General features: G+C 38.1%; 2 protein-coding genes across 3 annotated transcripts in view; one reads left to right on the forward strand and one right to left on the reverse strand.

The window, feature by feature from the left end:
- The first annotated feature begins 4,877 nt into the window (after positions 1–4,877).
- LOC107036379 (venom protease) lies at positions 4,878–11,303 on the forward strand. Its single transcript, XM_015254320.2, has 8 exons — positions 4,878–4,980; positions 5,277–5,413; positions 5,480–5,616; positions 6,235–6,332; positions 6,610–6,877; positions 9,004–9,248; positions 10,418–10,578; positions 11,037–11,303. Exons 1-8 carry the CDS (start codon positions 4,878–4,880, stop codon positions 11,196–11,198), a joined length of 1,311 nt encoding a protein of 436 aa, XP_015109806.1. The 3' UTR covers positions 11,199–11,303.
- LOC107036508 (atrial natriuretic peptide receptor 1) overlaps positions 11,227–17,630 on the reverse strand; it is an 86,116-nt gene continuing 79,712 nt past the window's right edge. For both annotated transcript variants that reach the window (XM_015254525.1, XM_015254526.1), the window contains 4 exons: positions 17,298–17,472; positions 16,201–16,299; positions 14,731–14,822; positions 11,227–12,992 (listed from right to left, as the gene is read on the reverse strand). In XM_015254525.1, coding sequence (XP_015110011.1) covers positions 12,642–12,992; positions 14,731–14,822; positions 16,201–16,299; positions 17,298–17,472 — 717 coding nt within the window. In that variant the 3' untranslated portion in view covers positions 11,227–12,641. The remainder of the gene's footprint in view (positions 12,993–14,730; positions 14,823–16,200; positions 16,300–17,297; positions 17,473–17,630) is intronic.

The raw sequence follows: 17,630 nt of genomic DNA on the forward strand, positions 1-17,630 counted from the left end.
AATTCGCTCAATCTCCCTAAACAAGATTCAACCAGACCAAGAACAACTGTTTCGTGTTGCCTCGGCTTATCGCCCCACGGTAAAACGATAGAAAGTAATGGCACGTGTTTAATTACAATCCAAGTGTAGTCATACACAGGGGGCTAGCATTTGTGTTATTAAAACACCGAGTGGAATAACCGGTAAAGGCAATGGTGTACACACTAGCGTAAGCAACAAAACGGGGGAACAGAATCCGTTGGCGATAATTTAAACGCCACCTTAATGAGATTAACGTTTACGAGCGGTTTCGCTACGGTGTAAATGAATGGAGAGAAAAATATGTGTGTATTGGGGATTATTCTACAGCACGACCAAGTGACCTATCAAAGTGTCACACTCTCTAAGTACACGAGAGAGGAATTGAAAAAAAATAACAATGGGGGACTGTTGCTGGGATGAGACAACGGGAACGTCCAGATTACCATCTCAACTATTCATTAATCGATTCTAGAGTTAATTAACTAATCCAACGACCGCAATTATTCTCAATTAGTCCAATGGTTGCAATTATATTTATTTTAGATTTTTAAAAAGTTGATAAAGTTCAATTTTGGGGTAAATTAGTTTTCGTGAAATATCTCAGAATGGAAGCGAGATAGCGACATTTGCATGGGAACATTTTTTGTAGAGCGTAAAGAGACCTGCAAAAAAGGTTTTCACAAAAATTTCGCTACCTCCCTTAGATTCAGAGATATTTCACAATTTGTGTCAGCAATTCGCAGCAGCCTCGCCACAGTCACGATAATTCAATTTATCAAGACTTATTATTTTTTATTTGATGTCCTTCGTAACGATATGTGACACTCGACCATGGGGCTCCTCGAAGAATTAAGGAAGGATGGTGTACGCGTGCCGGGCATTCGGAATTTGCCCGCTCGTTGCAACTCACCCCGGAGGAGACGTAAACCAAGTGGAATAAGAAAAGTTTTTTATTCGGGAAAAGGAGTGAATCGAGAAAAAAGGAACGAATGGTGAATTTTAAGACGCTTGCCGTGACTGGTTGCCTCGGACATGGGCGAGGAGAAGGCTCATGGGGGAGCGGGGGAACCTGGAATCGAAGATGTGGACAAGAAGTGGTTTTCACGATGCTGGGCTTATTCTGGACCGGCGAGGAATTGTTTTGCCGCTGCATCCGGTGGATGGCGAAGCGGCGAGGTATTCTGGCGCAAAAACTACTGTCGATACTTATCGGTACAACACCGGGGGGCGGACAGGTACAGCGGAATGCAGAAGAAATTGGGAATGAGTGATTTTTAATTTACAATTGCGTATATTGAGAATAAAAGAATTAAAAAATGTTTAATTTTGAGGGAATTGATACGAAGAAATTTCACTGGAAATTTTTAATTGGACTCAATAATCATATCGCGCATGACATAATTTCATAGAAAAACCCAGAAATTCTTGAATTGCTATTGGAAATGTAGAATAATTCTATTTATTTGCAACTTTAACTTTTGCAATTTTGATAGAAAAAACTCAATAGATTTTTATTTTTCTATAGAAATTCCCGGGCCTAAATTTTTCTAGTTTTTTCGCTGTATTTTTATTCGTTTCTCGTAATAAAATCCAAGAAAAATTATGTCTGAGAATTTTTATACAAAAAATCCCATCAGAATGAGTTATATAATATCTATTCAAAAATCCGGAGACGTTGCGTGATTTTTAATAGAATTGGCGCAACAAACAAATTGAATCTCCTCATAGAATTTTAATAGAATTCATCTAAATATGTAATTTCATTTGAATAAAATAGAATAAAATATCTCAATATGTGTTTTCATTTAAATACCAGTAAAAACGTCAAACTACTCATAATTTCAGGATAGGTGCGCAATTTTATGATGTTTTTCTTCACACAAATCTCATGGGGCCGTAATATTCCATATAAATAGCACTGACAACGTCAAACTACTCGAATTATGACCAAAAAAATATGACGTCACGCGTCTTAATTTTTTAAGCCTCACAACTGCACTCTCTTCTTGATCAGCCCGAGGTCAATTACTACACGTTTGTCCATCGTAAAATGTGAGGGAAAATACTCGGGATTCACGTGCGGTACGACGGAACTGAGCGGAATAAACGGTGTGCAATCCGTTTGCTCGTAAAATATGCCAGCGTGTGGTCGCACGACAGCATTTGCACCGGTAACTCTTCGCATTTATTTTTAAATTGTGATGAATAAATTTGCCCTCTCGAAACCTGCGCATGACGTCACATATTCACCATAAATTTATTCATAAAATGTGATTGTTATTAACGAGCAAAAAATAAATAACTAGGGTGAATTTATTTAGGGGAGAGTAGGGTAAAATGGATTCTGTGGACTTTTTTAAAATTATTCATAACTCAGAAAAAAATGTATCAATAGAGCTCGGTTTAGGCTCATCACAAAGGGATGGAATTGTTCTTTGTATTGAAAAAAAAAAAGATTGAGTTTCATCAACATTTCACCCCCTCACTAATATTTAAAAAAAAGTCAAGTGTCCATTTTATCCAAACCTCCGCTATTTTATTTGTTGATTTTTTTTTCGGTTACGTGGCGAATAAAAAAATCCTATAATTCAAAATCTCAACAATGGTCCCACCCGACTGTAATTCCAGCATAAATTTCGAGGAGAAAAGGGAAAAGGATCGTAAAACCCGCCGATAACGGAGGGGGCGTCATCTTGCGTCGAGTAACGGCGAGTGCGGACGTTTTTATCGGCCGACCGGGAGCCGATCTCTCCGTCGAAATGACAATAAAACCCGGGGGCCCCTGTTGATGGCTTCTCGCGTGTTACGAATACGTGCGTGAGGACTCCTCAATTTTATTTCTCCCCCAGGTATGGGGGGGGGGGGGCGGTTTCACCTCAAATCATGTTAAACAATTTTTTGAATTTCATTTTGATTTTTTTTTCCAACAAAAATTGCCTTAAATTCTTGAGAAGATGATTGATATTTTCTTGAATGATAATAATCATTCTATTTTATTCAATCATCGCAAATTCATTATTTCCATTTTATCATTAAATTTGAAAAAATGTTGAAATTCATTTTGAATTTGATTTGTTAATGACTCAGTTAATTTTTTTTGCATAAAAATCGTTGGATTAATTTTAAAAAATATTAATATAAATTGTTTAGATGGTAATTAACATTTTCGTTAATAGTAATGATCATTAAATTTTATTCCATCGCCCTGAGTTAATTATCCCTTTGTAATTGATTTTGAAAAAATGTTGAATTATGAGAATTGACTCATTTTTTTTATCGTCCCAGTTTATCATATTTTTCGCATAAAAATAGTTTAATCAACGAAAAATATATCTGCTGGAAGCACACCACAACGGCGTGGGTGTATCACAAGACCCATAGACGCCGTATAACGGTGCCACAATAATTGGCAAGACACAATTCAAGTCGTGGACCTCCGTGGGCAGGTCCTCCGGTGTCTCCGGGCGTTACACTCAAGTGTCAATTTCCCATAAATCTCAATGCAAGATGTCAGATGTATCAGGTACAAAGTGAGAACAGGAGCGTTACGATCCCGGTCATTTCGTTTCTGAACACCGAGCGACTGATGCGAAATCATTATCGCTTCTCTCAGGGTCACACGCGGTCACAATTCCCGAGGCCCCACTTCGGGAATTGCTGCGCGAATTATTGCTTCATTCGTCTCACCTGAGTCCTCCTTCATCCATCAAATTTTATTGAATGATGAATATTCAATTGGGAATTGTATTTGGACGAGAGAATATTTTTAGATGATAATTGGCGCAAAGAACGAATAGAATAATTCAATAGACTGCCAACTGAATCCCAATGAAAATTCAATGGAATTTCTTAGAGAAAGCGCTGCCTTTTCTATCAATTTTTTTCATACGTGCACACCTGAACTCAAACGTTCTAAAGCTTGAAGTAGAGCAATACAAGAATTTCCACCGTTCATTTCTCTTTTTTTCATTCACCGGGGGATGAAACTTTATTTCTTTGAAATGGATGCTGGGTTGTGAGCGTGAAGCCGCAGATTGCTAGTGAAAATCCCAGGGATAAGCACTCGCTGAAAAGATGAGAACATCCAGTCGGCGCATGTTTTTCTAAAGTGCTTTTTAATTTATTGAAATCAATTTTTTCATCGAAAATTATTATTCCAAAAACTGTCAGTTTCAAATAACACAAGATAGATGAGTTAAAAAATCAATATTAATTAAAATGATTATCGATATTAATCAATATAAATTTTTTTCTTCGGAAAAACGAATCTAACGCAATTTAATTAACAAATTGTTTAATTGATTGAGAATCCCCGAAGTGATAATAAAAAAAATGTGAACGATAATTATTTCGAAAATTATTATTCCAGAACCAGGCCGTCTTAAATAATAAATAACAGACGAATTAAAAAAGACTTAATGTAACTATTGCTTTCAGCAAAAAAAATCCTCGCAAAAAAATCTCATGCAATGGAATTGACAAATTATTTAATTGATTGAAAATCTCAAATTGAAGATTTATAAAGAACTGTAAAAAAATACCACGATATTAATATCCATCCATCTCTAAAAATTACTGCTGGGCATTAGAGAGACCCGTGGGTGTCCAGAAGATGATATTTCATTTACCGAGTGGACCAAGCCCCTGCCAAAGCGGTAGATACGAAATAGACCTACATCGACACGATGAAACCTTAACATAAGCAACGGGTTCTCCCGTATTTCGGTTTCTGTTCATTCGGTTTTACTCAACTGCTGGCACAACATCGCTTTTTCCGTTAAAACAAGAGGCCATACTCTCGCAATTGTCAATTTGTTTCCGGGAATTATTTTTGCATGTTTCTATAATTGAGGAAAATGTTTGCACGGAGAACATCGAGTGAAGCTATTCTCGTGCTGTTTTACCTGTTTTTTGTTTGTTCCACTGGAGCTGGGGGTGAGGGTGGGGCTGACACCATCAGTAAGTGTTATTGTGCCCATTTCACTATAAAATATTGATGAAAACGAATTAAATCGACAAAATGGAAAAAAGAGAATAAAAAAACGATCAAATGTCTAATTTTTCAATTAAAAATTTAGTTCTCATCGTTTTATCAGCTTTTAACGAAGGACGCAGCGTCAGTGCGTCCTCTGATAACTCTATCGTTGATTCGCAAACCGAAAAATTCAGGAAATCAATTAAAACCCACCCACAGACATTTTTTCCAGCTCATCTACATTTAACTGTTTTTTAATCTACTTTTTATGCGGCTCTAGATTTACGAGGGCTTTCCAGTCTTGAATGGGGCCACCACTTGGTGCGCGGGGAAAAAGACCCATTATTACCCGAAAATTACACGTACGTGCATCTCCGTGGGAAGCGGTTCGTGTCTCTACCGAATGCTGATCGAAAGGTAAACTTTAATTATGAAAATTGGGAGGACTTTTATTGGTTTTACGAGACTGTTATTTGATTGCAGTTGAATAAACCTTATCAGGCGTGCATTGCGCCGGGAGATAAGAAGGGACACTGCAGGCACTTGGATCAGTGTGTCTTGAGGGACTTTCAGAGAAATTTCACGCGATTTCTTGATTACATTTGCATTATAGAACATTCGTAAGTGGGAAATGTAATTTATTGTTGGCGACGTTTCATTGAATTAGATAATTAAACTGCAGGAGAACAATTCAAATTCCTCGAGCTGTTTGAGTTTCAGTGCCCGATTGCGATAATGAATTTTCAATTAATTGGAAATTCAAGAATATAATGAAACGGCATTATCCAGATTTTTCAGAATTTTCAGAGAATAATTCAACTGAGAATTGGACTTATTGTTGATTTTTCCGTGAAATTCTGGGTTTTTAATGGCGAAATTCCTCAAAATTTCAGTGTAAATAAAATGCGATAAAAATTTTCAAAAACTGGTAGAAATTTTTTGAAAATTAAGCAATAATTGCACTTGAATTCTCAATATTATGAATGTGAATTCAATTTAAGATCGAATCGTTCACGGAATCTCATGCAAAATAATTGGGTTTTCCATCGAATACTCCAGAATTTAACTGATTTCCGAATTATTAAAAATTTTAAGATTTGTTACTTGAAATCAGTACTAATTTTCACCAACGCACTGACTAATTTCTCCACTTCCACCGGTATAAACTCCCCATCCATCCAATTAACCGAAGTTTGTTTGCTCCAACTTGAGAATGAATTTATTACGATTCACGTCAGGTACGTTGGCGCCTGTTGTCCGGACAGTGCTAAAGAGGTTGTACAAACCAACTCGGCTGCCTCGGAGAACCTCGTCGGATTTCTGCCAGCAGTTGCAGGTAACCCCGTGTTTATACAAACAAAAACGGCAAATTGTGATAACAATGCTTCACATAATTTCCCCCCAATCCTCGGAATTCCCCCCAAACACGATGAAAGTTGTATCGAGTACGAAAATAAACAAGTGGGAAGAATAATTCTCGGGCACCAGCTGTTGCCCGAGCCCAGTCTTCGATTTGATCCTCAATTTTTCTCGTTGAATCAACGCGGGTAATAAAGATCGGCACGATTTTTTCTCCATTTCACCGAGTTTTAGCCGAATTAATTAATGCGCAGATGTTGATGAGCGGCCCATTTGGGATACTGTGCCCCAACCGAGTCCGAATGGGACGAAATCGGAGGACTCGGGGGAGAGGAAGCCGAGGGGACCCAGAGGATGCGGCATGAGCGAAAAGAGTTCTACGAGAATTGTGGGTGGAAGACCCGCCGGTGCGCGCGAGTGGCCTTGGATGGTTGCTCTCATTCGCACTGATACTGATCATTACTGCGGAGGGGTGCTAATTACTGACAGGCATGTTCTCACTGCCGCTCACTGCGTCCACGGGTAGGTCCATCCAATGGGCACATTTACTACGATTTTCTATGAGCAATTTGGTGTTTTAACTCCAAGAAGCTCAATACGTGAGAAATTCCCCAATTTTATCATTTCAGTTATTTAATTAAAATGATGACAAATTTTTCGGCGACAATTTATTTTTCTCGGGTTTATTTAGGAAATTGTTTTGAATATTAAATAATTTTTCAGGGGGTGTGTGTCGTTATTTGAGGCCATCTGAGCTTTTGAAATTATTTTTCAATCACTTTCTGAAATTGTGAACTTTACTTCAAATTTAGAAACAATTTGATAACAATAATTGAATTAAAGAAGAAAAACATTCAGAAAATATTCCCATTAATTAATATTCACTCGTCATCAGATTTAATTGCGAGAGAGAATTCCCTCGGGAAACATCTCCACAGAAAAAAAAGCTAAATTATTGTTTTTAATGAATCCGAGATTCCGTCATCTTGGCACTCCCCCTAATCTGATATTCTTTATTATTCACTAACTCTGATTAATCACCCCATAAAGAGTGAAAACGTTGGCAGCAGATAAAAAAATAAACCGCGCAATAAAAAGTAGAAAATTGAAACGAGAAATTGCAATATCCACAAAGTGAGAGAACAACAAATTGCAGATAATTTCTCAACGACTTTCATTCTGCAAATTTTCCTAACGAAATAACACGGTTAACGGATCTCATCATGACGTTAAAGTACAATGACAATAGTGCCACGTAGAGATAAGTAGCCCGACAGTTTCACGGAGGAGTGAAAAGCGCTTGAGCGCTGCTTCCGCATTGCCGAATGAAACCGTTTCAACCATTCAATCCCCGTACACCTCACGGCGTCCTTGAATATCATATAGGTACTAATGTCTCAGGCATAGGTCATAGCCCCCGAGGGCAGGCTTTCCAGATGCCTTTTGTCATGGAAATCGTACAAATAACACTTGTGTTTACGGTGTATGTGAACCCCGGTGAAATTCACCTTTTGTGGAATCGTTTCAGCTGGAGTAAACGCGTGAGACATTTGATGGGAAAAATTTCTGTGTCAATATGTGAGAGTTACAAAGGAAACTGGATCGATGGAGAAACATTTTTCAGGGAGAATAAATACGGGGAAAATATTTATCGTTTGAAGCCGGTTTTTTTTATCGGCATAAATATGCAAAAATATTTTTACATGAATTTTCATGAGGTGCGGGGATTTATTGAGGGGTCTGGGAGGGCTCGGTGTCACAACGAACGACCCACTATTCATCATTCACCTGAAGGAGGGCTTACTTCCATGTTTTTATGATTTCCTGCTCATTTCCAAGTGCTAACGAGATATCAATGATAAAATTCAAGGACAGAATCGTTTTGATGATATTCAACTTTAAATTTTGTATTCAAGTAGGGTATCTTGCGCGCCCCGCGCGCTATAAATATCCCCTTTGGAATTTTTTTTCTATAAGAAATATATTCATTCCTCGTGAATGCGCGAGGAATGCGTGAAATGCATCTCATATTCCTGTTGTTGTAATGGGGAAATTATTGAAATTATCAAAATTCAGTGGCCAATTTCAAGCTAATTATTATTATATATCTATAAAGATTTGCAGGTATACATAACTATAACATTATAACTATAACTGTAGTTATGGCTATAATAATACCTATGAGAGTTAACTCTCGATCACAACTCAACGAGCGCGGCGCCGCCCGTTGTCGTTTTTTATTGTTTTAGCGTGTTTCTCGACGCTTAAAAAATCTTAAAAAATTGAAGTTCCTAGTTCAATCCTTTTATTAAGCTTTCGCATTGCCCGTTTTTTCTCGAAAAATTTGTTTAGCTAAACAAAGAAAAAAAACGTCGAACGGACGGAAAAGCGGCGGCGCGCCGGCCGGTGCGAGTGAGTCACTGCCGACGTCTCGAGCGACAGTGTTGCTGCATTCACCGCCACAGTTGAAATGCGCGTATATCGGTGAGCGTGAAGGTGGCAACCGCGCGCTCGGACTAACCCAGTGGCGGTGCGCTAACCGAGCGACGGATGAACGAGGGTTAAACTATAGCCGAATAGATCACTAACAAAAAACGTCGCACAGATTTAAAATGATTTTAAAAGGGAACTTGCAATTTTTTCTCCAGCATACGCCAGAAGGACATTATCGTCCGACTAGGAGAATACGATTTCTCAAAGCCGGACGAAACCCGCGCCCTAGACTTCGGAATCCTCGAAATACGAAAGCATCCGGATTTCGATGCATCGACTTACGATAATGACATTGCGATCATCAAACTCCACAGGCCGACAATATTCAACACCTACATCTGGCCGATTTGTCTGCCGCCAACGGGTTTCTCTGTCGAGAACAAGAGTGGCATAGTCGCAGGTAATATTCGCAAATAAAAAATTTAGAGGTAAAAAATAATGAGGAAGTAATTGCACTCGCAGTCCCATTTGGAATGATTCTGCCTCGGCTGTTGCAACAGCATAACGCATTCACTTTTCCCCTCGATTACCCCCAGAGCCAGAGCGCAACCCACTAATTCAACAATTCGTGAACTTCCTCAACCGGCGTTAATCAGTGAATTATTCAGTGTACAAATAATTGGAGCTCACATTTCGATTAACAAGGTGAATACCTGGGCATTGCCAGTCATTCATAACATTACCATGCATTCCGCACAATGGCGCCTCCCCTCCCCGCCAGTTCATCTTGATTTTCCCATCTCTGGGTTTGGCATAATGAGAGAGTGGGGAAACCGATATTCAGAGTCACAATTAACTGTACTAATTACACGAGCATTTGGGTTTGTCCCCTTTCAATTAAACCTCGTAATCCTTTGATTTTTTAGCAGCGGGACTAATTAGCGGGGCTAAATGGAGAGATAAGGGTGCAGATATGAATGTTGATGTTTGATGTGGAGGGAGACGTGAGGGGAAAATTTGACATTTACACCGCGATGTTTATGGCTCGATTTTGACGTTTTAAAATAGGGCGGAATGTATCAGCGTGGGAATACGTATTTTAGGGAATGGAATATCCCGAGGTAAATTCTCAGTGAGAAAATATCACGGGAAATGCGATAGGATGAATGTAGTAGTATCAAAAAATCAGATCTTGTAGATAGCGCGTGGCAATTAGAAATATGATTGAAAGGAAAGATTAACTTGAAAATTTAAAGGAATTTCAAGGAGTTTAGACTCTGAAAATTCACGATTTGAGGGGAAAAGCATTGGATTTTGCGAATTTCATTTAAATGATTCCATGGAAATTAGGAGAGTTCAGGAAAATTCAAGTGAAGATTAATGTTTCGATTGAAAATTCGCGTTCATTGTCATCTTCCTGAGAATTGCTACTGAACTGTCCATGAAATTGAATTTTTTTTAAATACTGCATGACGAAATTTGCTTCCCATTTCAATCGTAATTTGTAGTACTTAAAAATTTTGATAATTACGTTTTCTCTGTGATATTTCAAAGTCGATTATCCATTCCTCCCATCTATTTTCTTTTCTTGGTGTTACTTTTATCAACTGTTCCCATAAAATTGATCAGGCTGGGGCACTCAGTACTACGGAGGTCCAGCGAGTTCAATCCTAATGGAAGTGTCGGTGCCCGTGTGGCCCCACGATCTGTGCAAAAGAACAATGACACCCAAAGTGTCGCGCAATACCCTGTGTGCGGGTGCCTACCAAGGCGGACGAGATTCATGTCAAGTGAGTGTTGAATCAAATCTTAATCTGTATAAGAAAATTTTCACATTAATTTCCGCTATTTTTTCCGCAAAGTTCCGTAAAAAAATTATATTCCGTAATTTTATTGAAATAAATTCCGCTCTGATTTATGTATTCATTCTTCATAAAAATTATTGGAATTGGAATTATTCCAATCTTCTGGTGGAAAACACTCTAAAACTCCCTAAAAAATTTACAAATATTATTCAAACTTCTCGATTCATTTGAGGGCTCACCTACCCGCCACTAGAGATGGACTTTCTAGATGCCTCTCCAATGTTTCAGAATATTCTATAATTCCTGGCGATAATCGTCGAAATGTCGATTTAATCACGAAAAAAATCCAATCGCTGTAAGACCCCTAAATACAATATAAACCAAAGCGTTGAAATTACTCACCTCCTCGATCACCACTTACTCAACCAAACTGTTCACTCCAGGGTGATTCAGGTGGGCCACTCCTCCATCAGCTGGCCAATGGACGCTGGATAAACATAGGAATAGTCTCATGGGGCATACGCTGCGGTGAGCCAGGGCATCCAGGTATCTACACACGTGTCAGCTCCTACCTCGACTGGATTTTCGCAAACGCCGTCTTCTAAACTCCCTCCACAAACTCCGAGACATTCAAAAACAATCAAACTTTATTCTGATATATTGATTGGTACATTAAAAGAAGTTTCTCCAATTTAAGTCTCTGTCTTGAGATAAATAGAGCTTCACTCTTTCAAAGTGAATTCAGAGTTTTGTGTTTTTTGTTTCTCTTTATTTTGTCACTTACTGAATCATTCGATTTCTCTCGTTCACAACATTCACAATACTCTCAGTTGTCATCTTTCGTAGTTGAAGAATAAAATTAATCACACGTAAATTATCACAAACACCCATTCGCACAGTCATTGGAGGCCCAGCCTCGATATCTAACAGTTCTATATAATATACGTCGATCAATATTATTTATCGTTAAATGTAATATCCTTTAAATTCTCTACCTCCGTTTACGTAAACGTTTATGTTATATACATATATATTCATATCTCTGTTGATTTTCTCGTATTACACTCAACTAATAACGATTTTTGTCTAGATGAAACAGAAGTAAAGGTCGAATTTAACCGTCAAAAAGCTAGTTCTTGAGAGTATTTTTTGGAATAGTCTCCCTCCCACCCCAGAAATAAAAAAAATCATCCAGAGTTCGTCCAGTAGAATCTGCCAGTCAACGTAAACCCAAAAATTCCCTTTAGAGCCTGTGAAACTCCTTAAACACTACCTTAAAACCTAACAAAGTATTTTGTAATTTCATCATTACTCCTCAATCGTAAAATCGATGTTTGGGTGATGTCTCTACTCCCTATTAATTCGATCGGCTTTTCGATGTGTGCCCGAGCGCACAGTAATACTCCCTCTCGCATGTTCTCCGTACGATCAAATAAATCTCAAACACAAGCCGCTCCCGGCGAAAATTCCATCCTCAATATATTCTTTATCATTAACATTAGCACCTTTGTGACATTTATATTCCCCTCTCCATCCCGCACCTCTCGCTTATTATTTCAATTGCAATGCTCTTCAATGAAATCTTGGTTCCTGGTTTACCTTGTAAAGAGATCACGCGATTTACGTCACTTAAATTATTACTTTGGATTCTCCCATTAATCTTTAAAGTAAATGAGAATTTTTTACTACTGAGAATTATCGAGGCTTGGAATCAATCCACTTGAGTTTAATGGATTCGTTTAATTGGGTTAACGATTATTTTCAATGGTCCAGCACCTTTGTAATCAGTTACTCTAGCATTCTTAAACTTGTGCATTAATTTTTGTCAATCTATCGTCCACTGCACGTTCAAAGAACAACTAAAATTCTACTATAAATAGGATAATCTCCTTTGGTTTAATTCTCACAAGTTAAGAACAGTGGAATCAACAAAATGCCATTCCCCTCAACCAAACTTTAACAGTCATTGTGAGTCGTTGAACATCAACTCAACGCGACATTTCAGGTATAACGTTAAAGTGATTGAAGCATTGTACAGTGAGTCAAGCTCATGGAATCGATCCTGCTGGCAGGAGTAGTGGTGCATTAGGTCCACTTTCCGCATGATTCGGCACATTTTCACTTGGCAGGCTCTGATGCACAGTTGAATTATTTGTGTTACGCTGATGGGATGGCGATAATGTCAGGGTGTGATTACCTGGTGCACCATTTCCAGTTATATTCAGCATGTTACGGGTGCAATTTTGGTTTGATGTATTCTGGGGATTTTGCAGCTGACCTTGGGACTGCTGGCTTACGACAGCTGATGGATCTGTCATTGTGCTTACTGTGCTCTGTTGGACGTTATTATTTATGGGCTTCTCACCTACTAACCAGTAGGTCGTCATCTTGCCCTTTCCCTAGAATATTTCAATTGTCTCGTGTATTTTTAATACGAAATCCATTATTTTTATGCAACTAGAGTGCATTTAGCACTTTTTAATTATTTTCATGGACAAAATTAGGGACAATTGTTTTTTAACATTGAATGATGGCTGTTTCTACTTATGAATCTCTTTTTTGTAATTGAATTCATTTAGAAATTTGAGACTTTTCTGTTTTTTTTCTCCTGAATAATTAATTATTTCTAACTAAACATTTGCAATGAAATTAGAATTATTTTCTTCTCAATTTAGATCATTCATTCAGAGTGAAATAAATTTTAATGAATGTGTGTAGTAATGTGAGGTGTAAATAAATAAATTACTTAAGTAAATAGAGCGTAAAATTATATGAAAAAATTAATTAAATGAGAAATACTAATGGAAGTGAATAAAAAATAATGGAATTCGTTGTATTTTCCAGCATCAACTTGCGCAAGTCCGTGACAAAATTATTTTTATCAATATCTGTCCTCGAGTTCTCAAGAGATATTTATTTATGCTCTTGTGCGGGTTCAAGTGAGCTCTCCTCTTTAAAGTGATATTTGACATTTGATAAAAACCCGGCATCACTGCATTATCCTTCGACTTTGAGTGGCATATTGGCTCGTCAGACAGTGTATTGAGTGTGTGATCAGGCAGACACGAGTAATTGGAGCGGAAGAAACGGGCTGGAGTGCGGAAGTGTGCGTACTAGGTGGCACTTTGGTTTTTACTGAGAGACAGGCCCTCCGCACAAACTTTAATGTTTTCGATCTTGTGACACACGAGTGGGTGTTATAGAGTACGGGAGAGATTAAAGGGAGAGCCGACGTCAGCGGATAGTTTTTAACGACTCGTGTGACTGCAGACGCGAGTTTTAATTGAAGCTTACGTGCGAATTAAAGTCGCGTTGAGAGTGAAATAAGAGACGCGACCGACGGTTAATGTTCTACCCGAAACGGTCAGGCGGAAGCAACTCCGCATTGGAAAAGAATTTTCTGCACTGGTTAAAATTTTTAAGTGAAGTCTCAGGGGATGTCGAATTTAAAATTCAAATTTTTTTGAAAAAATGAAGGGAAATTGCGAATTTTACGTCAATTATTCCATGAAAGTTAATCGTAATTGGAAAAATACAGCGGAATTTAGCAGGGGATATTCATGGTTTGATTGAAAGTTTAAATAAAATTTAAATGTGTTGTTCTGTTGTTCAAAAATATTGAATTTCATTCAATTTTCAGATTGTTTAAATTTTTTGACTGAAATTTGTGATCAATTTTTGGCAATTTCCAGTACATTACAGTTCCACCGAAATATTACGGAATTTTGTCATTTAAAATTCAAAATTTTATGGAAAAATCGATAGAAATGATAAATTATTATAAATTATAAATTATAATGATGTTTTATTATAAATTTTAGTTCAGTTAATTCATGAAACTTGATAAAAATCCGAAAAATTCGTTGAATTTCCAATGAAATCAGACAAATTGCATGATTTTTCCCCTTTTGAATCGAATTCAATGTCTCCCGCCTGAAAAATCCTAATCGACTGTCCATGAAATGTCAATTTCATGCCAAATAATAAACAAATGAATAAATAAATAAATTTAAATTGAAAAATCCGGCTAAATGTCCATAACTCGGTGGATTAAACGACGTAATGGAATTCCCGCGAGACTATCGCCTGAATATTCAAACAGCCATTAAATATCGAATGCTTATAGCCAAACTTTACCTTCAACGTGACTTCCCCTCGACAGTGAAGCTCAAACGTGCCAAAAGTATCGAGAACTTCCTTGGTGGCGGGGCTGACATGAATCTTCAATGCTGCAACAAACCACAAGAGCATTAGTAAATCATTTTACGCAATTAATGAAGGGATGGAGTGGTGGCAATTAATTGGGTCACAACAAGAGAACTCTCGGAGGAGATATTGACACTGGGGATACACTTCATCGGGGGATTTCTCGCCCTCTAACCCCCCCCCCCCCCCCCCCACTCGACTGTGACAGTTTGTCACGTGTAATATGCAAAGATGTGACTGGCTGTGATGACCTTTCACCCACAGAGACCGGGGAGAGAATGAAGGAGGGACTCCACTCTTCCACATCCATTGGCAATTTCGTAGTCTTTGACACGGAAACTGTTTCCCAGTGCCTCCAATTAACTTTGTTTGGTTGGGTTTATGAGAGGAGTGGAAACTCGAGGGATTAAATAGTGCCGCGGGCTAGCGTATGCTATTCTGTCTGTGTGGAAAAAATGGGGGAGAGGTGATTATTATGGCATAGGGGAAGAAGGGAAAAGTGGGGAGTCAAAAGGGGGAAAAATCCCCTCGGGCTATTGCAGGGCTGGCGGTGGAAACGAGGATGTGTGGTAAAATGGATTTTGCGGACAAATGAATGGGAGTGAGAAGTTCAGAGTCGTGATTATTAGGGCTGGGTACTGTTTCTGGAGGGGCTGTTTCTCTTGTGAAACTCGAAAAACTTGCGGAAATGGACGTAGGAACGTGTTTCTAGCTGGGGATAAAGTTGAGGGTTAATTGAACGTTTATTCAGTATTTAACAGAATAATTTTGAATGACATTCGGGTGAAAATGAAAAATTTCTGAAGTATAAATCTTAGAGATGAACTGTTGAGCATTTTTTCCGGAAATTTCCGGTACAATTCTTGAAAGGTTTTACGGCATTATAATTTCACCGGGATTTTAAAACAATTCGGTATTGAAAAATCAAACTACTAGGTGGAATTTTGATTTTTTTCCTGAGAGAATTGAGTGATACTAGTTTGGGATGAAGTTTAGGGTTAATTGAACGTTGATTCAATATTTAACAGAATAATTTTGAATGACATTCGGATGAAAATGAAAAATTTCTGAAGTATAAATTTTAGAGATGATCTGTTGAGCATTTTTTCCGGAAATTTCCGGTACAATTCTTGCAAGTTTTCATGGCATTATAATTTTACTGGAATTTCACGAAATTTCATCATTCAAAAATCAAATTATTGGTTAACTTTTCATGAAATTTCAACTCTTTCCTTACAAAATTGAATGATCCTTTAGTCATGAGTATATTAATACATGAAAGAATAAATAAAATGAATAAAATACATAAAATATTCATACAATTTCACTAAAGACTAAAAACTTTCATTCTCTGCAAAAATCAAGAGAAATTTCATTTTTATATTATTGTTTTTTACTTACGTTCTCCATTGCTCTCCATTCTAGACGCTGTGTTCACAGTGTCCCCGAAGAGGCAATACCTCGGCATTTTGAGGCCCACGACCCCAGCCACACAAGGTCCTGCGATCATTCAAATTCCAAAATAGCTATTCAGCAACATTTGACCCATAATTTCCCCCATCGAAAAATTTTCCATCAAAACTTCAATCAAAAATCAGTTCCCAACAGTCAAAAGGGATTGTAATAACGTCCCGATAGCGCCTCCAACTCAATCTCCATCCCCAGTACGCCCGAGCGTCCATAGCCGTAAACCAATTAAAAAAGTAATTAACTCGAAAATTAGAATCTAGCTTGTCATACAACGCCGAGAGTTTTGCTTTGAATTTTCGTGGAATTTGACGCAACCCTCTGTGCCGCTACAGCCTTCGATAAGTGGATCCGAAAGCAGAGATCCTTGGGTTTAACAGTATACACCCCTGTATCGGTGTTTTTCTTCGTGTCTGTTGACAGGAATAGGGGGAGAGGCGAATCCACGAGGGAGAGAACACGGACAGAATGATGGACACCATTAATTGAGGGCAGGGAATGGATTCTACGGGCTCCAGAGAATTACCCCATGCTTGGGGACATCCGATAAAAATAACTTTTTTCCGATTCAAGTTTTATTGAGAGCTTTCGCGCCACCTGCGGGATTTACACTGCAATCGGTTTTTCTTCTGCCTTTTCTGATTGAAATTTCGCATAAAATTCGTTTCCTTTGGAATGAAACGAGTGAGAATGCTAAAGTGGAATGTTGAATCCTGAATTTAAATATTTTTTCGTTGAAAAGCCAAATCGATAAATAAATTGAGAACAAAATTACGATTCGGAATGGAATCGAGTTTACTGGAATTTTTTTTTTGGAGCTTTCAATAGTCTTTGCATTTACCGTAAGGGTAGAGCTTCTTTAAATCGTACCATTGCATCAAATGTTAAAGATGGAAGACTATTCTTGTTTAAATGAAGAATAAATTATTGTTCAAATGAATGGATTCTAATTCATTATGCGAGAGGAAGACAATGCTCATTGTTATCTGCCTCAATGGATAAAATAAAAAATTAGATAATTATTCACTCACCAGTGTGCATTCCAATGCGAAGTTTGAGCTGCTCATTGGGTCGGTGCCGTATACTGAATGTCATAACTGTATCACGCAGTGCCAGACTCATTCTCGCAATTTCCCTCGCATGATTCATTCCATTTCTAACAGGCAGTCCTGAGACGACCATGTACGCATCGCCTATCGTCTCCACCTATAAATAAGAGTAAAAATGGAATAACGAGCAATTTCTATTGTTGTGTCTGGACTTTTTCCACTCGAGTCGGGACTGTGAATGCTCTGGAGAGATTCACAACACTAACTACGTCGAGAAGTCGGTCAGGGTCGGGGGCGGATACTTCAGGGGCTGAT

This window comes from Diachasma alloeum, unplaced genomic scaffold, assembly GCF_001412515.2.
Source record: "Diachasma alloeum isolate Michigan unplaced genomic scaffold, Dall2.0 Dall_scaffold_00209, whole genome shotgun sequence".
In the NCBI taxonomy this organism is placed as follows: domain Eukaryota; kingdom Metazoa; phylum Arthropoda; class Insecta; order Hymenoptera; family Braconidae; genus Diachasma; species Diachasma alloeum.

Coding starts and splice junctions, on each gene's coding strand:
- LOC107036379 (XM_015254320.2), top strand. CDS start 4,878: ATGTTTGCACGGAGAACATCGAGTGAAGCTATTCTCGTGCTGTTTTAC. Junction 4,981..5,276: donor GGGTGGGGCTGACACCATCA/GTAAGTGTTATT, acceptor ATGCGGCTCTAG/ATTTACGAGGGCTTTCCAGT. Junction 10,579..11,036: donor GCGGACGAGATTCATGTCAA/GTGAGTGTTGAA, acceptor TGTTCACTCCAG/GGTGATTCAGGTGGGCCACT.